At 46.0% G+C, this 19054-nt stretch overlaps 1 protein-coding gene and 2 long non-coding RNA genes across 11 annotated transcripts in view; 2 read left to right on the top strand and 1 right to left on the bottom strand.

Annotated features, from left to right (window-relative positions):
- Positions 1–15293, top strand: part of LOC146257181 (uncharacterized) — a 15765-nt gene extending 472 nt beyond the window's left edge. Inside the window, exons 2-6 of one of the 4 annotated variants that reach the window (XR_014729870.1) lie at positions 2761–3060; positions 8948–9263; positions 9359–14801; positions 14910–15008; positions 15177–15293. This is a non-coding gene — a long non-coding RNA (uncharacterized LOC146257181). Of the gene's footprint in view, positions 1–2760; positions 3061–8947; positions 9264–9358; positions 14876–14909; positions 15009–15176 lie in introns of those variants that run through there. The other 3 variants (XR_014729869.1, XR_014729871.1, XR_014729868.1) reach the window with 3 other exon arrangements.
- LOC146257183 (uncharacterized) lies at positions 3071–5850 on the top strand. The gene is made up of 2 exons (XR_014729872.1): positions 3071–3676; positions 4498–5850. It is a non-coding gene; the product is annotated as an uncharacterized LOC146257183 (long non-coding RNA).
- On the bottom strand, positions 4316–13765 carry scn2b (sodium channel, voltage-gated, type II, beta). 6 transcript variants are annotated; one of them, XR_014729866.1, is made up of 7 exons: positions 13680–13765; positions 13115–13204; positions 9010–9176; positions 8576–8792; positions 8144–8339; positions 7589–7655; positions 4316–6270 (listed from the first exon to the last, which is right to left on the bottom strand). XR_014729866.1 is itself a non-coding variant. In XM_084673509.1 (5 exons), exons 1-5 carry the CDS (start codon positions 13197–13199, stop codon positions 6267–6269), a joined length of 669 nt encoding a protein of 222 aa, XP_084529635.1. In that variant the 5' UTR covers positions 13200–13321; the 3' UTR covers positions 4316–6266. The 6 variants fall into 6 exon arrangements, 3 of the variants coding, with proteins under 3 accessions (XP_084529635.1, XP_084529632.1, XP_084529634.1); XR_014729865.1 differs by lacking the exon at positions 13680–13765 and having other exon boundaries at positions 13115–13318; XR_014729867.1 differs by lacking the exons at positions 4316–6270; positions 13680–13765 and adding an exon at positions 6295–6422 and having other exon boundaries at positions 13115–13319.
- Positions 15294–19054: the final 3761 nt, after the last annotated feature.

Below are 19054 nucleotides of genomic sequence, written 5' to 3'. Positions count from 1 at the left end.
GGCAGGCAGCGAACAACGCAGCACAGAATGCAGGCAGCAGGCAGGCAGGGAGGCAGGCAGGCAGGCGGGAGGCAGGGAGGCAGGCAGGGAGAATGGTGATGTGTGCGTGCGTGCGTGTGTCTCTCCTGCCGGTGCAAAAAGGAGAGAACGAGGAGAGCTACTGCAGGGAGAGAGAGAGAGAGATAGATAGAAGGAGACGGAGAGTGAGATAGAGAGAGGAAAGAGTGAGAGAGAGGGGGGAGAGAGAGAGCTAGGGAGACGGGGGAGAGAGAGCCAGAGCAAGAGCGGGGAAGGCAGAAGGAGGGGGCACCTGGGGGCTAAAAAAGCTATAAAACATGTATGCAGACACACGCACACACAGAAACAAACACACACACACTGACTCCGCTGACTCAGCTGTGTGGTGTGTGTGTGTGTGTGTGTGGGAGGGGGAGAGGGGGGGTTGTCACTGGTTTCACGAGTAAGTGGACAGAGCTATAGGCTGGGCGTACTGGTATTACAGGTTACAGACCATTCTCACTTCCTTTTCCATTCCTTCATCCCTTGTTCCTGCTACCTCTCCCTTCTTCTGCAGTCTCTCCACCTGACTGTGCACCTACATTTTATTTTGGCTAAATGTAGCATTCCTTATGGCTTCTCCCCAAACACTGCCCCCCAACCCCAAGTTACACACACTGTCTTCTATATTTGATCTCCCAATCTCTTTTCTATCCCTATTTCTCTCTCTCACCCATGTTCTCCCCCCTCCTTCTCTCAGTTCTCCCCCTTAGCCGAGCAAGCCCAGGGAAGGAGCAGGGTGGATAGACCAGGAGACGAAGAAGGGAAGGGAGAGGAGATGAAGGGAAAGGAGAGGAGGGGAGAAGCTAAGAGAGGAGAGGAAAGGAGGGTGAGGAGGAGAGTAGAGGAAAAGAGGGGAGAGTAGAGGAAAGGAGGGGTGAGGAGGGGAGAGGAGCCTGTCAGATCCCCCTCACTATCAGATAGCTCAGATATTTGACCCTCGGGCATGGATAGTAACACGCAGTTATTGATAGGCTTGGGCATGGTGTGTGCGTGTGGGGGGGGGGGGGGGGTACACACTGTGTAATTATAGCTTGACCAAAAGGCTCAGCACCTTATTTTGCAACATATCATGTTTTAACCCACAACTGATCCGGCCTAATAAACTATTTTAAAAAGCATGGATAGAAAAAAGCAAATGGCGGAAAAAAAATGTTACATACAAAAGTCAATTCTACGTGGATTTCTTCACCCTCTGAGCCCCTTACCACCCCCTCTCCCCTCCTAGTCCACCCTAGAGAGAGGGTCCAATGACTCATGCCGTTAGCGGTTTGTTTGATACCCGGGGGTGAGCTATGAGGGAGTGGGGTGAGGAAGGAGAGAGAGGGGTGAGGAAGAGACTCACAGAGGGTGAGGAGTAGAGTGGAGCAGGAGGTTGAAAGGCCATGTTGTCGGGTTGGTGGGGGTTGACGTTTAGTCAAAGGTCAAAAGTCACTCTACTGGAGCTGAGAGAACGTTCTTACAAGCTGGGGAGGTTAAGAGTCGTACTAGAGGCACTATACGTGGAAGAATGAATCTCAGTCTGGTCAATTGACAATCAAGTGAGATGCCCCTTTAAACAATGTTCTTTATCAGTATTAAATACAAGCCTAACTTACACATAGAATACAAAGAGGAGGACAGGGGCTGTATGGAAGAACTAGTCTAACAGTATGAGGGACCCAAGCCAGGTGGCAGGTGGGGCAGCTTGATTTATCATCCCACCCCTCCCCACAGAGCCACTGTTCATGACACTCCCACGCAGGCACGCAGGCACGCACACCCGTACGCAAGCACGCACGCATGCCTGAATATGCATACTACGTACGCAAAGGCAGACACACACACCTTATTTCTTCTCCTGGCAATGTGACCTTGGGGGACATAATGCGGCATCACATGACAGAGAGAAGAGGAAGGGTTGGGGGAGAGGGAGAAAGGGAGGGGGGAGAGATGAGGGAGGAGGGGGGAGAGAGAGGAAGGGATGGAGGAGAGGGAGAAAGGGAGGGGGGAGAGATGAGGGAGGAGGGGGGAGAGAGAGGAAGGGATGGGGGAGAGGGAGAAAGGGAGGGGGGAGAGATGAGGGAGGAGGGGGGAGAGAGAGGAAGGGATGGGGGAGGAGAGGGAAGAAGGTGGGAATGGCCGGGCGGGGCAGGGGCGGTGGCCAAGAAAGCAATTCCCTTAATAACCTGCAGTGTAAAGGAGAGGAGGAGAAGGAGGAGAGGAAGGAATACATGAAAGAGGAGGAGTACAGAGGAGAAGTACAGTACAGGAGAGAAAGTTTCCGTATGGGTTCACCACCAACTAGAGTTATTCTATATTTCCCTTCCCCCCATTGGTCCCAGTCACATGGTGCAGTAAAGCAGTCAGCTCTGCCTGGCGACTTCAGTAGTGACCCTGACCAGTCCCTGGATATGCAGAAGGAACGGCAAGAACTGCCCCTCCCTCCCTCCCTCCCTCCCTCCCTCCCTCCCTCCCTCCCTCCCTCCCTCCCTCCCTCCCTCCCTCCCTCCCTCCCTCCCTCCCTCCCTCCCTCCCTCCCTCCCTCCCTCCCTCCCTCCCTCCCTCCCTCCCTCCCTCCCTCCCTCCCTCCCTCCCTCCCTCCCTCCCTCCCTCCCTCCCTCCCTCCCTCCCATCCTCTCTCCATGCCCTCTGGACACCACACACGGCTCCTCACTCACTTCCATCTCGTCCTCCCCCATCCCCCTCTTCTCTCTCCGGCAGCGTGCCGGTGGATGAACACATTCCAGACAGTCTTAAGTGGAGGACGACGTGAATGCTTTCTCTCTGCAGCTCTCCGCTACGCCTCCTCCACCTCTTCCCGCTCACTCACTCATGCTTTCTGTCTCTCTCCCTCCTCTCTCTCCCTCAGTCTGTCCTGCTACTGTTTCTCTCCCTCCTCTCTCACTCTGTCTGTCCTGCTACTGTCTCTCCCTCCTCTCTCTCCCTCGGTCTGTCTTGGTCGGGACGGCCGTTTCTCAGTTTGTCACGGGGTTGGTTCCTTGTGCTGCCTCGACAAAGCTGGTGAGTTCTGACAGGAGTTTAATTTGCACTATTTATGTGCACTATTTATGTGCACTATTTATGTGCACTATTTGCACTATTTATACACTCTATTTACTCTATATACGTTGCTTTGGATGTATGTAATGTCAAATATAATGTAAGTTGATTATCGGTCTAAATGTTCTGATTTACATGACAACATACTGTGTGAACATTAACTCGGGCATGCTGTGAAATCCGTGAGTTTAGTTGCATGATCAATGTATTGTTAGGTGTTTCTATGTTTTTGTGGCACTCTGCCTAAAGGAGGTGTGGGAGGTGTGGTATACTGTCGTTAAATGTCATTTATTTCTGCGTCAAACTTCAATTTGACCCGACAATGTCAACCCGAGCCTTATTGTGCTGATTAGATACGACACAGAACTGCAGTTCTTTCCCCTTCCCCTTTACAGTGAGCTGCTCATTTTAGGATTGGACTCTACAATGTCAGTAGTCTGATAGTGTGTTCTGCAGTTCTTCACAGAGACTGTTAGTTTAAGTCGTCTGTGGTCACTGGAAAGAATGAGTACCACTTGGGCTGAGGCCTTGCCGCAAAGGCCATGGGTTCAATTCCAGACCAGGTCCTTCACTTCATGTAATCTCCTCTCTATCCCCTGCCTTTCCTGTCTCTCTTCAACTGTCACTAACAAAGAAAGCAGCAAATGCCAAAAGCGTAGGCCTTAATCTTAATTTTTCTATAACGCTTATTAATATTGTATTATTGTTACTACTGATAGCGGTATTGCATATGTAGCAGTTGTATTTTAATGGGACAGTAGTCTGGTATTCAACTGTGTTAATTGGTATGTTTACTGGTTGCAGCTCATTGTAACAATACTGCAGTGTGTTATTGGTACATAAATAGTTAAGTGCCTACTAAATTAATATAAGATACAATGTTAACAGTGAGTGTAATAATGTACTGTAATAATGTACTTAAACATTAGACAGTATTCTGGCAGTTAAGAGTGTAGATAGGCAATTTATAACCAAATTTACAACATAAGTTGTTTACTGTGGGAGTAGTGTCTCTGGAATCTAGGTAACTTTCAATCTAGTAGTCCGCAGTTCGAAGGATAGCTGATGACTAGCCTGGCTGTTATGTGCATACCTCTGCATTATCCAGGAAGATGCAGAGTTCTGGTGGAAATACAGTCAGTTACACAGGGACGGCAGCCACTGTAACTAACCTTAGTCCTAAGCCCAGTTACCAAAAACGAAAACAAGGAAAATATTTTTCTTGAATAATTTTTATTTCAAAATACGAACATGATTATATTTATATATATTCTAAAATAGACACAGTGCAGCACAAGCATGATTGGATGTTGAGTGGAGTGTAAGAGGGCATGCATTTGGACTGTCAAAGCAATGTTTCAGAACCATGTCAGATATGCTTGGTACTGTTTCCCATAGTTACCCTGTCACCAAGCTGAAACCACCCACCCAGGGTCAGCTTACTGGCCTACAGACAACTCACTTCAGCTCAACAACCCCATCTGTGAAGCTAATTAGCGATGGTAACCCTGCTAAATTTACAAATCTCAATAACCTACCTTCCATAAAGCTTTGTATCAGGATGTGCGTCTTGTGCAACATGACAGTAGACTACAATCTATGATTTTACCATCATAACTTTGGATTGTAAAGTTGAATTGTGACTGGTTTGGTTGTGACCCACAGACTGCTGTGGCTTGTTATGAATGCCAGTCATATTACCACCAAGATTCCCTGTTTCGAGTTCTAGACCTTAATCTGAAACCAGCTCGTCCTGATGGCATCTACTGCACTACCAACACAAAGTAACAGCATTCACATTTCCAATGGTATAAAAAGCAACAATATCAAAATGTAAATACCAGTTAAAATCAACAAAATCTAAAGGAAAAGGGTTCATGAGTGGGAATGTTGTGGAAGAACAGGAACCTTTGGCTGTTAAGTGACAGACTGTTCCTAGCAGGAGGTAGGAGCTCCTGGGCACAGATGTACTGTGGTACCCAACAAGTGATACCCAACAGGGCTAGTTATTTTAAATCCCACGTTTATATTAGGCTAGTAGGATCATGCTCAAAGTGTTTGTTGGACGAAACATTGTCGTTCACATTGCTGTTACTCATAATTAAATTAGGACGATTCCAAAGCAGTGTATTTAAGGTTACTGTTAGCCTGTATTTGTGATAATGTTACCTGTATTTGAGTAATTTTAGCACTTGAATTTGTGGTGAATGTTAGCCTATTTTTGGAGTTACTGCTAGCCTTTTTTATGGTGAATACTTGTATATTACCTGTATATTAGGTGACGTTTAGCACTTTTATTTGTGCTGAATGTAAACTTGTATTTGTGATAAATGCTAGCCTATATTTTTGGTGATTACTAGCTTGTGTGGTAGATTTTGATACTTTTTTTTGTGGTGAACATAGGGCTGTCATAATATTTCTGTTTCTATATTTTGATTTATTTATGGTTTATGCTGATAATTAGCCTTGCCTTTTAATGGTGCAAACATGATGCGTGATTTCGACGTTTCAGGAAGTGAGGTTAAAAAGTCGCTCCTGGCAGTTGTGAAGACAAATTAACTTTACAGACGGTTCCTTCGGTAGTACGGTACATCATATCTCATGAAAACAACAGAGGCCTGATTCCATGCTGGCCAGACTGTGGTCTGTCGCAAGGTGATATAGTAAATTGCATGCTAATGCATGGTATAACTTGATCAAGGATGTTTCCGCCTTCATTCATAATAAAATACATTTACAGTTCATCCATAACAGTAGACAGTTTACGTGATGATAGTTTAAACATGAAAACGTGTGTGTGCAAGCAATGCAGGATGGGCTGCAACGATGAGACCATCATGTAAAGTACCTCAAACATCTGAGTCACCAGAGAAGACTAGAAAGACAAACACACACACCTAGTATCACAAGCAATCACAAACACACAACTCCCCCCCGAACACATACACACACACACACACACACACACACACACACACACACACACACTATCCATGCCCTCTTTCTCCATTGTATTAGACACAGAAAGAGAACAAAATGGTGAGGAAGGCTGTAGGTGGAACCTGGTTACCAGTCTGTCATCTTCCTCCTCTCACACATACAGTAGAAACAAGATGGAGGACTGGGAGTCTAGGGCAGTGCGGCTGGGGCTTCACATGGTAGTCATCTCATCTGGCAGGGGGAGGGGAGAGTGGGAGAGGATAGGGGCGGGGGTGGAGTGGGGCGGGAAAAGGGAGGGAGAGTGAGGGAGGTCAGGAGCTTGGTGATTGGGTGATGAGTCAAGCAAGGTTCACTATACATCTTCAGGCAAGGAGTACGCATGTCTGAAGGTAGGGGAGGGATGGATTTATGGGTGGATGGATGGATGGAAAGAGGGAAGGGTTAATGGATGGAGAGAGGGAGGGGTGGATGGATGGATGGATGGATGGAGAGAGGGAAGGGTTGATGGATGGATGGAGAGAGAGAGGGAAGGGTGGATGGACAGAGAGGGATGGATGGAGGAACGGATGGATGTTGCAGGGGAAGGATGGGTTGATGGATTGATGATGAGTTGGAAGGAAGGAAGAACAGGAAGAAACAGGTCTGCTTAGATATTGACAAAGGAGGAAGAAAAAAACTAAACAGGAAAAAAGAACTTGTCAAAATATTCACATTCAATAAAAGCAACTGTACTACTAGTATGAGACGAAGGGAACAATGCGTTACTAATGTAAACTAAAATGATTACTACTAGAGGATTCATGGCTGTACAGGGTTCAGGAGAACACTGCCACATGCAAAATCACAAATACCAACACATTCACATGGCGAGATGAACCTAAAAACACACACACATACACACACACAAGCGCTCTAGTAACCAAGCAGTACTACCGCAGCAATACCAAGCAGTTCAACACAAGTCTTGATAGTAAGAGAAAAAGGAAGAGTCAGAAGTAAATATTGACTTGTGTTACATGTTCCAAATGCACAAGGGGGACCAAGACATCTTCCCACCCTCATCCCAGTGGACAAAACTAATTTAATTTGGGCAGGTCTTATCTTGCTAAAATATAAGGATTGGTGGGGACGATATCCTGTTCTGCCCTGATTTGCTAATTGGAACATACACACAGTCAAGACAGATACGGACAGGAAGTTGAAACACTGCAGTTACAAATTTGCAGGAGCAAACTTGACTAAATTAGAGCAACATTTTACGATAACACTTGGAATACTGAGAAAGAATACTATTGATGTATTGATTCCTGTGCACATCTGATTATTAATGAATCAAGTTTATGTAAACCATAGAAAGGTTGAGGAAACACTTTCAACTGTAGTTGAGTTAGTCCCTGTATTCCAAGTAAAGCTGTGTCTTCTCTGATTCAATCTAGACTTTTGCTCCTTCAAATTGGGGAATAAATATTAATGAGAACACAGATGAAAAGTCACTCCTGGTTGGCTAAGTGGGATCACATGACCACCACAGCACACCAGCGATGTTTACCAGTGTTATGAAGGGTGCGGAGCTCTGCCGAGGCATGGGACTTCAGGACCCATCAGATTATCACTGTCTGGTTCACAAAATAAAATAAAAAAACAAGAAGAAAAGCTTGAGATTGACTTGGTATTTAGAATGATCTGGTCACATCTGGTGAAGTGTATCTATCCCCCATTACAGCCCTGCAGGTGTTGGAGTCAGAGCTGCAGGAAAGGGTGGACAGCAGCGTAGACAGTCGTAGGAAGATAAGTCTCATGACTCAAATCTCAAAAGATGACAGGCAGAGCAGAGAAGAAAGGAAGGAAGAGGAGGAGGATTTGAAAGAAGGATGAGGAAGAGACTGCAGAGGAGAAGAAGCAGGAAGGTGAGGAAGATCTCTGGGAGTTAGTCTAGGAAAGACATCAGTGGAGCAGAGGGAGAAACATCTCTGGGAGCTAGCTATCCTACAGGAGGGAAGACACCAGGAGGAGAAAGTGGAGGAGAAAGAGGGAAACAGTGAGGTAGTTATGAAGGAGGACCGACTCGTTAGTCAGACCGAGGTCTAGTCTGAGAATGGCTCACTTGGTTCCTTCCTCGGCGCCTCCCTCTGGGTCCAGCTTGCCCTCCTCTTCGATCTTCTGCTCCTCTGACACCAGTTCCTGTTTCCTGTGGTGGCGCAGACACTTCACCACTACCATCGACAGGATGAGCAACGCCAGGATCCCGCCCACCGCTGCCCCAATCGCCACGGCGATAGTCGAGTCTCGGGGAGGTGGAACTGAACCGATAAAATGAGGGAGAGAGAGAGAGAGGGGGTTGGCAGGTTCATCAATAAGTAAACGAGTGGATAGTACTGAGTCATCCTTTCCAGGTAGGGCAGACACGCACACACATCCAGCAAGCCAGTGAGGGCGATGAGAGAGGGGCAGACAGAATGAAGGAAATATTGGAAGGATGGATGGAGGATGGATTAATTAAGGAGAGAGGCATGAACTAAGGTAGGGGTGTCCCTACGTTCCGTCACCACGTTCAGCTGGATGTTTCCCTTTCCTTGGATACGATCTGGAGGGTTGCGGACGTAGCAGTTGTAGATTCCCTCGTCCTCCATTTGGACGTCGGACAGCGTGATGGACAAATCGTTCTTGTCCAGGTTACCGGCAAACACCACCCGGTCACCGAAACGCTCAGTTCGCAACGGCAGCATTCCTTTCTTATGGTTGTAGGCCATGAACTACAGGAGAGAAAGAGAGAGAAAGAGGGAGAGAGAGAAAGAGGGGGAAGAGGGTTAGAGAGAGAGGGAAAGATAAGATGAGAGGCAGAGTAAAAGAGAAAAAGTCTAACCTTCATTTGACCTTCAGGATATATTTATTGGTGGGTGTGATTTAGGGTTTCAGGGTCAGGGTTGCCAGGAATCACTTCTAGGAGTCAAAGGGTAAGTGGTCCCTTACCATCTCTTCTGTGTCATTACGAGTCTCCTGGAAGGTCCAGTTCATGACAAACTTGCTGCTCTCCATCTTGTAGCAGGAGTTGAAGGTGCAGGTGATCTTCACCTTGGTTCCGTTCAGAGCATTGATCTGCTGAGGAGCCACAACGTCCATACTGGATCCAGGACCGACTAGAACCACACCACCAAAACATACAAACATTAGAATACCAGAAAGTCCAAAGGAGCTTTACCAACAAGAATAAGTACCTGTGTATTGTAAGTCCATAAACATGGACATCAGAACATAAGTACTGAAGCCAATGCTAGAACTAGATCACAATAATAGAACCTCTTATTTTTCTTTGGGTCAGGTACAGCTGGAACCAAACATCAAGAAAGAGAACAGCTTGAGAACAGATAATCAAGAACCTGAGCCTTAGAACGGAACACAAGAGCAGAGTATCTCCACTGTAGACTGGATCAGCAAGAACAGCAAGAATGTAAAGAAGACCAGAACATGAGAACCATGAGCAGAACCTCCAGTTTGGATGCTAGGGGAGTTAGACACACAGGCAAGGGGAGGTTCACTGTTTGTTGCAAAACTGGCCATGCAGTCATCAGCCCTGAGTTGTGTGTGTGTGTTTTGTGAGCTGTTGTTGTGTGTGTTAAAGTAAAAGTTGTGTGTGTTAAAGTAAAAGTTAAATGGTCATCTAAACACTGATGAATTAACCATAAACTGTTTATTATCCCATGATTGGCAACACTTATACAGAGGTAATATGATACATAACACATCCCTGGGATGAATACTCTGCTCTCTACATACCCTCAGGACGGCTGCACCACAGAATGCATAAACTCTGCTAAGAGGGACTGAGTGTTCATAAACTCTGCTAAGAGGAATACGGACTGTGTTCATAAACCCTGCCAATAGGTATATGGACTGTGTTCATAAACTCTGCTAAGAGGAATATGGACTGTGTTCATAAACTCTGCTAAGAGGAATATGGACTGTGTTCATAAACTCTGCTAAGAGGAATATGGACTGTGTTCATAAACTCTGCTAAGAGGAATATGGACTGTGTTCAAAAACTCTGCTAAGAGGTATATGGACTGTGTTCATAAACTCTGCTAAGAGGAATATGGACTGTGTTCATAAACTCTGCTAAGAGGTATATGGACTGTGTTCATAAACTCTGCTAAGAGGTATATGGACTGTGTTCATAAACTCTGCTAAGAGGAATATGGACTGTGTTCATAAACTCTGCTAAGAGGTATATGGACTGTGTTCATAAACTCTGCTAAGAGGAATATGGACTGTGTTCATAAACTCTGCTAAGAGGTATATGGACTGTGTTCATAAACTCTGCTAAGAGGAATATGGACTGTGTTCATAAACTCTGCTAAGAGGTATATGGACTGAGTGTGTGCGGGGCTGGGTCTGTGAGCTGGGCTCTGCACCATTCCCTCTCTCCCCTTCGTTCTGTTTCCCTCCCACTCAGTCTCTCTCTGTTTAGCTCTCTCTCTTTAGCTCTCTCTCTGTTTAGCTCTCTCTCTCTTTAGCTCTCTCTCTCTCTGCAGTGTGCAGTGTTTGTTTCTGGACAAGTTCCCATTCTGCTGCAGTCTCCCTCCTTGCCTCTCTCTCTCTCTCTCTTTCTCTCTCTCTCTCTCTCTCTCTCTCTCTCTCTCTCTCTCTCTCTCTCTCTCTCCCTCCCTCCCTCCCTCGTATCGTGCTGCAGTACAGCTGCTGCTGCTCATAGGAAGGGGGGGGGGGGCGTCGGGAACCCACACACACACAGACCTCACACACACACACACACACACACACACACATCTAAGCAGTTGTGCATGCAGAGTCAGCAGTTAACACAGTATGCCTGGCGCTAGCTATGCTATGTCCCTGACAGACCAGCCTCAGAGAGGCAGAGTATTGAGATAGACAGAGGATGTGAGCAGGAAGAGGCACAAACACTGCTGTGACTCTTAACTGCTCTCACAGGACATGAAATACTGCAGTATAACAATCTCTGCCTCTGTCCCTCCACCCCTCCCTCTCTCTGTCCTGCTACGTTCCTTCCCTCGCCTTGTCTCTCCACCCCTCCCTCTGTCTCTCCCTTTGCCCCTCCCTCTCTGTCCCAACTCCATTCCTCCATGGTTACCCCTCCCTCGCTCGTTCTCTTCCTCACCCCACACTCACTTCCTCCACCCCTCCCACCCTATCATCCTCTCCAGCATCCTGGCTCCATTTGCCATGCTCAAGGTCATTGTACAACATAGGTAAAACGCACACACATGAACACACACACACACAAACATAACTCATTAAAGATAGATTATAGATGGTAGTGTGTGTGTATTGTGTTGTGCTAATATACAAACATTTAGAGTGTGTGTGACGCACGTGGAAGTGAGTGAGTGAGTGTGTGTGTAAGGGGTGGGAAGTCTCACTCAGTTCATAACAAGACATCATCAGATACCATCACTGCATATGTCGAGTATGGGACCTGCTGTGATACGGTAGCAGATCCACATACAGCTACAGTTTTTACTGCCACAGTCTGCCCCCTGGTGGTCACCAAGAGACACTGTACTCTGAGGGCCTTAGTTCAAATCAGACACAAACATGTTATTACCAGTTCAAGTTTAAAATCAATAATATGAGTTTGATGCTGTGTTTTGTCTTGCGTATGGATATGGAAATAAATGGGAACCTGTGAAACTTTCCAAAAGTGATCTTGGCTTGTCTAAATGGTTCAAGTCATAGAGTCCGGTTAGGGTTATTTGAACACTGTTTAACATTTCCAGACTCACAAGCTTTAAGTCAGAAAGGACCAGGGTTTCAAACTGCAGCTGTATAAATCTGAAAGAGCAATATCTTGAATCTCAGGATTACACCTTAAACTTTTATATGGAACAAATTAATCTCACACTGTCGGGCTCTATAGGGAACCTTAAGTTTATTGATTAAACTGGTCTGTTCTATGTTGAATAATTCAGATGGTTCTATTGTAACTTATATTGTAGATTTGTGGTGTGTGTTGGAATCCATTTCCAGATCTGGTTCTGTTGCAGGCACCATAAGATTCAATCATATCACCTCGGTTACCAACATCACATCTCCAAAATGCAGGCAATCATCCGTTGTTGTCATGGAAACAAATAATGTTTATTCATCGCCTGGGAAGATGCGATCACATCAACTGTTAGGTCTATGCAATTTGAGAGTCAGTGCCCCTCCTAGTGTTTGCAAATGGTTGGTGCAACAGTAGTCTGTATGACGCGCCTAAAAAAAAAAAACCTGGAGCGAGAGACTTCCTCGGTCAGGGGAGGAAGGCGATTAGGACGGACCGCGGAGAAAACCGAACAGACGAGACTGTCAGAGCTAAATGATGACGCTACCGGGAAATGCGTGCCTCCTCACGGTCCAGTTGCATGTTAGGCGGGACTATCAGATATTTTCTGATTATAGCCTATATAAATCACAGGATCATCCACCTTCCGAACCTGCTGTCACACACACACATCATATTATTAACCTGTAGCCGCGATCGGTCCATCTGGGTGATGGTTCAAAGGCTATAGGCCTACTGTAGACTGTATCCAAGCAAATAAATCACTAAAAGTCGTAAATAGATGAATGTGCCACGGACGTATCGATACCCTTTTGGCTAGGCCTACTGTGCTGTCTCCGTTGTAGTCTAGTAGAACTAGGTCAAGCTTTTATTGTTTTGATATAGGCTGCTGTGTTTATCTCCGTGTTACAACGAGCGCAAGTCTCTTGCGGTTTCATTGATTGGTGATAGATATTGAGCTTGCAGGCTGTATATGGACTTGAAGATGCCGCACAGATAACAGGTGTCTCGAGAAACGGTTTTGAGACTATAGGCTATCAACATAAAAAATACGAGACTTTTAGACGGCTCCTCGTTAGAAAACAAATGGAAGAAAAAGATAAATAGCCTATTTACACACACACATACACACACACACACACACACAGCCACAAAGGCTAGGCTACACACACACATCTAGAAACCCACTTTTCATCCGTGATGAAAAAAAAAACATGCAGCTACCAAATCAAAATCCTGGAAAGACTGGCTGACTGTTTTAGCTAAGCTACTTACCCATCATAAAAAGCATCAATCCCGCGATGCTCAAGCGGATAGCTGGCATCCCCCTTTTCGGTTCTTGTTGCGCTGTGAAAGTCATTTAATCTATTGGAAATAAAACGTATAATCCTTAATAAAAAATATATATAAATATCGTCTAACCTTAGCTTTATGTTTAAAAATATCATATAATATTTGTTATATTTTCTGAGGCAGGGTATGGCTGGCAGTGTCTGTAGCCGTATGAATATTTTATCTTAGGGTTGAGGTTTTCGCGAATGGAGGCGGGAGCAAATTTGATTCGTAGACTACTCCCTCCTAGGCGTCTTCTCTCCCTCTTCTTCATTTTTATGATTTTGTGTTCTGCATGCCTCTGAAGCTTAAAACCACATGCATGTTTCTTTTGTATTTGTTACAGAAACTGCGGGATCATGGACTCACATTCAGAGAAGAAGCCCATGAAGCAGAAGCACAAACCACAACAAGGATACTGTTAGGCAAGGCTACTGAAAGATACCCGCGTACAACAATCACCAACACACACTAACATGGAAAAGTAAATAAGAATAGCCTACTGTACCACTCTCTCCTGTTACCGCTGTAGTTTGTAAAAATGTTGTGATGAAGCTATTAGCTAGTGAAGCTCCTAGCAACACGAAAAAACACTATGTGTGCGTGGGGGACAAGGACCATGTGTGTGTGTGTGTGTGTGTGTGTGTTAGTATGTGTAGCCGATGTCGATTGTTAAAGTCTCTTCAAGTATCTTTACAGGCAACCTGTGCTAGCTTTTTGTTAATGTAGCTGGTAAGAAGTCATACTGCAAGTCAGAGGTCCTGGAATCGAGTACCAGTGAGGGAAAGATCGGGGGGATTGATGTGCTGCGCGATATCCCCCGTTATACATGCATGTGAGTGTGTGAGGATACGTGTGAGAGCATGTGTGTGTGACAGACAGACACACAGACAGTCAGACAGACAGACACAAACAGTCAGACAGTCAGACAGACAGACACAAACAGTCAGACAGTCAGACACAAACAGACAGACAGACAGACAGACAGACAGACAGACAGACAGACAGACACAAACAGACAGACAGTCAGACAGTCAGACAGACACAAACAGACAGTCAGACAAACAAACAGACAGACAGACAGACAGACAGACACAAACAGACAGACAGACAGACAGACAGAAGGTCTTCCTCCTCTCCTGCTACCTTTCCTTCCTAAATGCTCTCTGACGTCTCCTTGTATCTTTCCTCCTCACGACACAACCCTGTTTTACTCGGAGATAAATCTCTTAGCACTAATGGGGTTGAAAAAAACATATCATCGACAACCTCCCATTATATTACTTCTGAGTACACGGAAACACAGATGTTTTACAGAGTACTCGGCAAGCCATTAGCAAAGTCAGAGGGTTGATAGTTTAACTGTTTTGTATGCATAATAGTCAAAGTAACACCATAGAAGACCTTCACCATAGCAAATGATCAATGTGTGCTTTTACATGCTTCTCTGTGAGTCTATGTGTAACTCCTAATCATCTAGAATGGGTTCATTATCATCTGCCAACACATTAACTGACAATTGTAATGTGCTGTAGGCTGTGCTTTGTGCTGTATCATTATAAAACCATTTAGCGCCTCACACCAGACAGGTGTGAGATCCAGACAGAAGAATCATGATAAAAAGTAATGGGTAAGCCAGTCAATATACACAAACTGTGCTTGACAGATACTGTATTAGTTGAATCAATAAAACTACATTCCTCACTCTGTTTGTTCTTATCCTCTTCCTTGGGTACAGTTTCTAAAGGCTGCAGTTCTCACACTGGCCTCTGCCGCCCTCTTCAGGATATGTCAAGCAGTACAGCTATGGAGATCTCCCTTGCTGTACAAGAAGAAGGTGCTCTCTGATGTGAATCAATTATAAATAATATCAATCAGAATTGCATCATACTTGAGTCTGAAGACCACTATTATTATAAAGAGTTAGTCAGATTCCGTCAATCAGGATGAACAAATAAACTCATTTGGGTAGTGTTTACTTTTCTTCCCATTACTAATTTTCAAGGTGCGCTCAATTAACGGGGACAATCTCACCTGCGACCCCACAATGGTTATGAGAGAGGGTGCTGCTTGAATTTCCATTCAGGATCAAGAAAGTGACGATGAAAAATAAAGAAAATAAAAAACACTCAGCGTCACTCTGTCACAACCAGGTGGCAGTGTTGGACCATGTCAGATCTTTGGGCTGCATCTGTGTCTTTCTGGTGTCAATTTATTAATAATTTATTTGGAGTAAATGAGCCCTTCCCTAATCATGTAATTCATATTCCATAAGGAATCATGCGCACACACACACATACAGACATAAACACACAGACACACACATGCACACACACACACACACACACACACAGAGATGCACACACAGACACATTTATTTGCAGTGAGCACATACCATAAACAGGGAGAGGTTGGAGGTTGCTGAGGAGTGACTTTCCGTAATGGCCCAAACTGCAGACGCACACATGCACACACATGCACACACACACTTTTGGCATGAGATTTTTTAGTGAGGATCCACTGAGAGCTTGTGTGTGTATGTGTGTGTGTGTGTGTGTGTGTGTGTGTGCCTGTGTTTAACTATTGGCACCAGCAGTCTTCAGCAGCTATCATATTTGATACTGTGCGTAGGGACAGCTCACTGGAGAGTCTGATAGAGGGTGGCAACAAGGAGACGGACAAATATTGAGACAGCCAAAGTGGGAGACACAGTCAACGAGAAAAAGATTGGTTTAAGAGAGAATGAAAATCTGAGAGGGAAAGAGAGAGAGAGACAATGAGAGTGAGAGGGACAGAGAGAGAGACAATGAGAGTGAGAGGGACAGAGAGAGAGACAATGAGAGTGAGAGTGACAGAGAGAGAGACAATGAGAGTGAGAGGGACAGAGAGAGAGACAATGAGAGTGAGAGGGACAGAGAGAGAGAGACAATGAGAGTGAGAGGGACAGAGAGAGAGAATGAGACTCTGAGAGACCGAGACAAAAAGAGCAAGTGAGAGATAAAAGCAAATACATATGTAAATCACATCAACAGTGTAAGCAGCAAGGAGGGCTGGTGTGTGTATGTGTGAGCATCCGTGCCCGCATTCATGTGAGATAATGTGTGTGTGCTTGGACGGGGATGAATTAAAACTTTACACTTTTTTGAATTACAAGACTCTTTCCAGTTCCCTTCATTCACACTAATTGAAAGTAATAATAGGTGCACATTATGCTGCTCTCTCTCTAATTACCTGCATTGTTCATATTCTGTCTGGTTCCATCACAGAGGTGGGGGTGGAGGGGGATGTGGTACAAGAGTGTGTGTGTATGTGTGTGTACGTATTTGTGTGTGGGCAAGTGCGAGTACAAGTGTGAGTAAGGGAGCCTGTGTGTGTGAATTTGTGTGTGTGTGTGTGTGTGTGTGCGTGCGTTATCCAGCTGTGCGTGAATATTTGTCGGGTCCTCCGTGCCTGCGATTACACACACTGTGGCCGATGTGAGACCCCTCTGCCGCTTGGAACTGAAAACCACCACCTCTCTCTCTCTGAAGGGTTGAAGGTGATGCGGGATTAGAAGGCATCTCAGTCAGCATGAGAGCGGTGCTTAATAACAGTCCCGTAGAGACAGGCTGGCTGTGATCTTCATCTAAACACTTGTTGCTTACAAGTTTTGTGAGTCTCAGCCAGTTTTTCTCAGTGGTGTGTTGTGTCTGTGTGTGCGTCTGTTAGTGCGTCTGCGTGTGCGCGTGTGTGTGTGTGTGTATGTGTGTGAGTACAATTGTGTTGGTGTAGGTGTGTGTGTGGATGTGTGGGTGTCTATGTGCACTTGTCTTTGTGTAAGTGTGTCTATGTGGGTGCGTGTGTATGTTAGTGTGTGTATGTATGCTTTCGTCTATGTGTGTTTATGTGTGTGTGTGTCTGTGTTCTAGTGCAGTCCTGCCAACCCAAAGAGGTAGCGACTGGAAGACAGACAGGAGAAGCTGGAACCAGAGACTGCATCCCTGTCCATCTGGGTCCTAAAGCCTGCCGCTGCTCTCTATGAAGACACCATCAAACACCTTCAGCGCACTTCGCTTGGACCAGACACCAAGATAACTCACACCATCCTCAACTTGCTAATTCCTATTTATGTCGGAAGCTTGTAGGTTTAGACATGGGTTGTCCAGAGGTATAAAATACATGGTCATACATGCATACACACTCACACACACACACCTACCAGCATGCACATGCACACACACACACACACACACACGCAAGCAAAGACACACGTACACACACACACAACTCACCTTCGTTCTAGAATCTGAATCCCCTAATAAGCCTGTACACCCTCTAATCCTGTTCTTCCCATCTCCCCCCTCCCTCCTTCCATCTCCCTCCATCCACGCATCTCCTCCATCTCTCTCCTCCATCCACCTCGTCCATGCCTCCATCTCCCCCTCCTGCTCTACTCCCATCTGTCACATCTCCTCACTCCATCCCTCGACCTCTCCTCCTATCTTTAAGGTCACACGCATCTTTCCAGTAGAGGAGGAACCTTTCGATCCCCTCCTTCCATCCTTCCATCTCTTCTTTCACGGCTCTGCTGCGACACCTCTCTCTCCTTTCTTTCCTCCTCTATTGAATTCTGCACTTCTCCTTCCTTCCACTAAAGCAGGCCCATACAGGAAACCTCAATACACTCTCACCAGCACAAGCACTCACACCAACCCGCTCCTCACCGAGACACTCAGCTCAATGCTGCAAACACACACACACACACACATAACCCACATCACACACACCACACACACATACGCACCCACACCTCACACGCAAACCACATACACACCCACACCACACATACCCCACACCCACGCACACCACACACACATACACACAAACACTCACATACACTCCCGAGAGAAACGCAGGAGGAGATTAAGGGACAAAGAAGTGTGACACGACGCGCGGCGCGATGCGACGCTCTGAAATAGCGCATTGTCGGAGGGCCGGGAGCGAGCAAGGAGCGAGCGAGGACCTAGGCTCACAGAGAAATGAGTCACAGCAAACCCCCCCCCCTCCATTAGTCATGAATTAGCCTGATGTGCCTCCATGCACCAGCAACACTGCTGAACATTGTCCACAAGCCCCTGGGCAGATGTGGAGCCAGCTAGATAGTGGCAGGAAAATGTGTGCGTGTGGGGTGTGTGCTGTGCTTGTTTGGGGTGTGACTATGTTGGGGTGTGTGCTGTGTTGGGGTGTGACTGTGTTGGGGGGTGACTGTGTTGAGGGGTGTATGTATGTGTGGGGTATGTCTGGAGTATGTGTTTGGTGTGTGTAGGGGTGGTGTGCATGTTTGGGGGGGTTATGTGTGTTGCGTGTGTTTGGTGTGTGTGTTTGTGTGTTCCACTCTCAGTCAGCAAAGCCGAGAAAGCTTGGCCAGCACCCACATGTGTTTCACTTGGCCTTGGCCGGCTCGGCGGGAGAGAGGGAGGGTGTATGGGAGGAATGGATGGAAGGAGAGAGGGAGTAGGGAAGAGATGTGCACAGAGAAACTGGGAGAAAGGGATGGAGAGGGGTAGGGGGAAGGGAGTGAAAGAGGGTTGTTTAAAAACAGGCTGCATTCTGAAAAGACTGTTATCTCTCCAGTGTGGGGACAGTAGGGTCACACGCACACACACACACACACACACACACACATACACACAAACACACATGCATGGAGGCATCTCAGATGATCTTCTGACCCTGCTGTCTAACCCGGGGCTGAGATTTAATTAACACTTATACAAACACTGGACTGAGGGAGAAAATAAATGGGAGAGAGAGAGAGGGAATAGGAAACAGAGAGAGAAAGAAAATAACAATGCAAGAAAGAACAAAAAAAGTAAGAGAAAGACGAGAGAGTACAGAGAGAAA

This window comes from Hypomesus nipponensis, chromosome 15 (assembly GCF_054491055.1).
Source record: "Hypomesus nipponensis isolate SF chromosome 15, ASM5449105v1, whole genome shotgun sequence".
Lineage (NCBI taxonomy): Eukaryota > Metazoa > Chordata > Actinopteri > Osmeriformes > Osmeridae > Hypomesus > Hypomesus nipponensis.
Note: the sequence above shows the minus strand (reverse complement) of the source record. Positions and strands in the feature narration are given on the sequence as shown.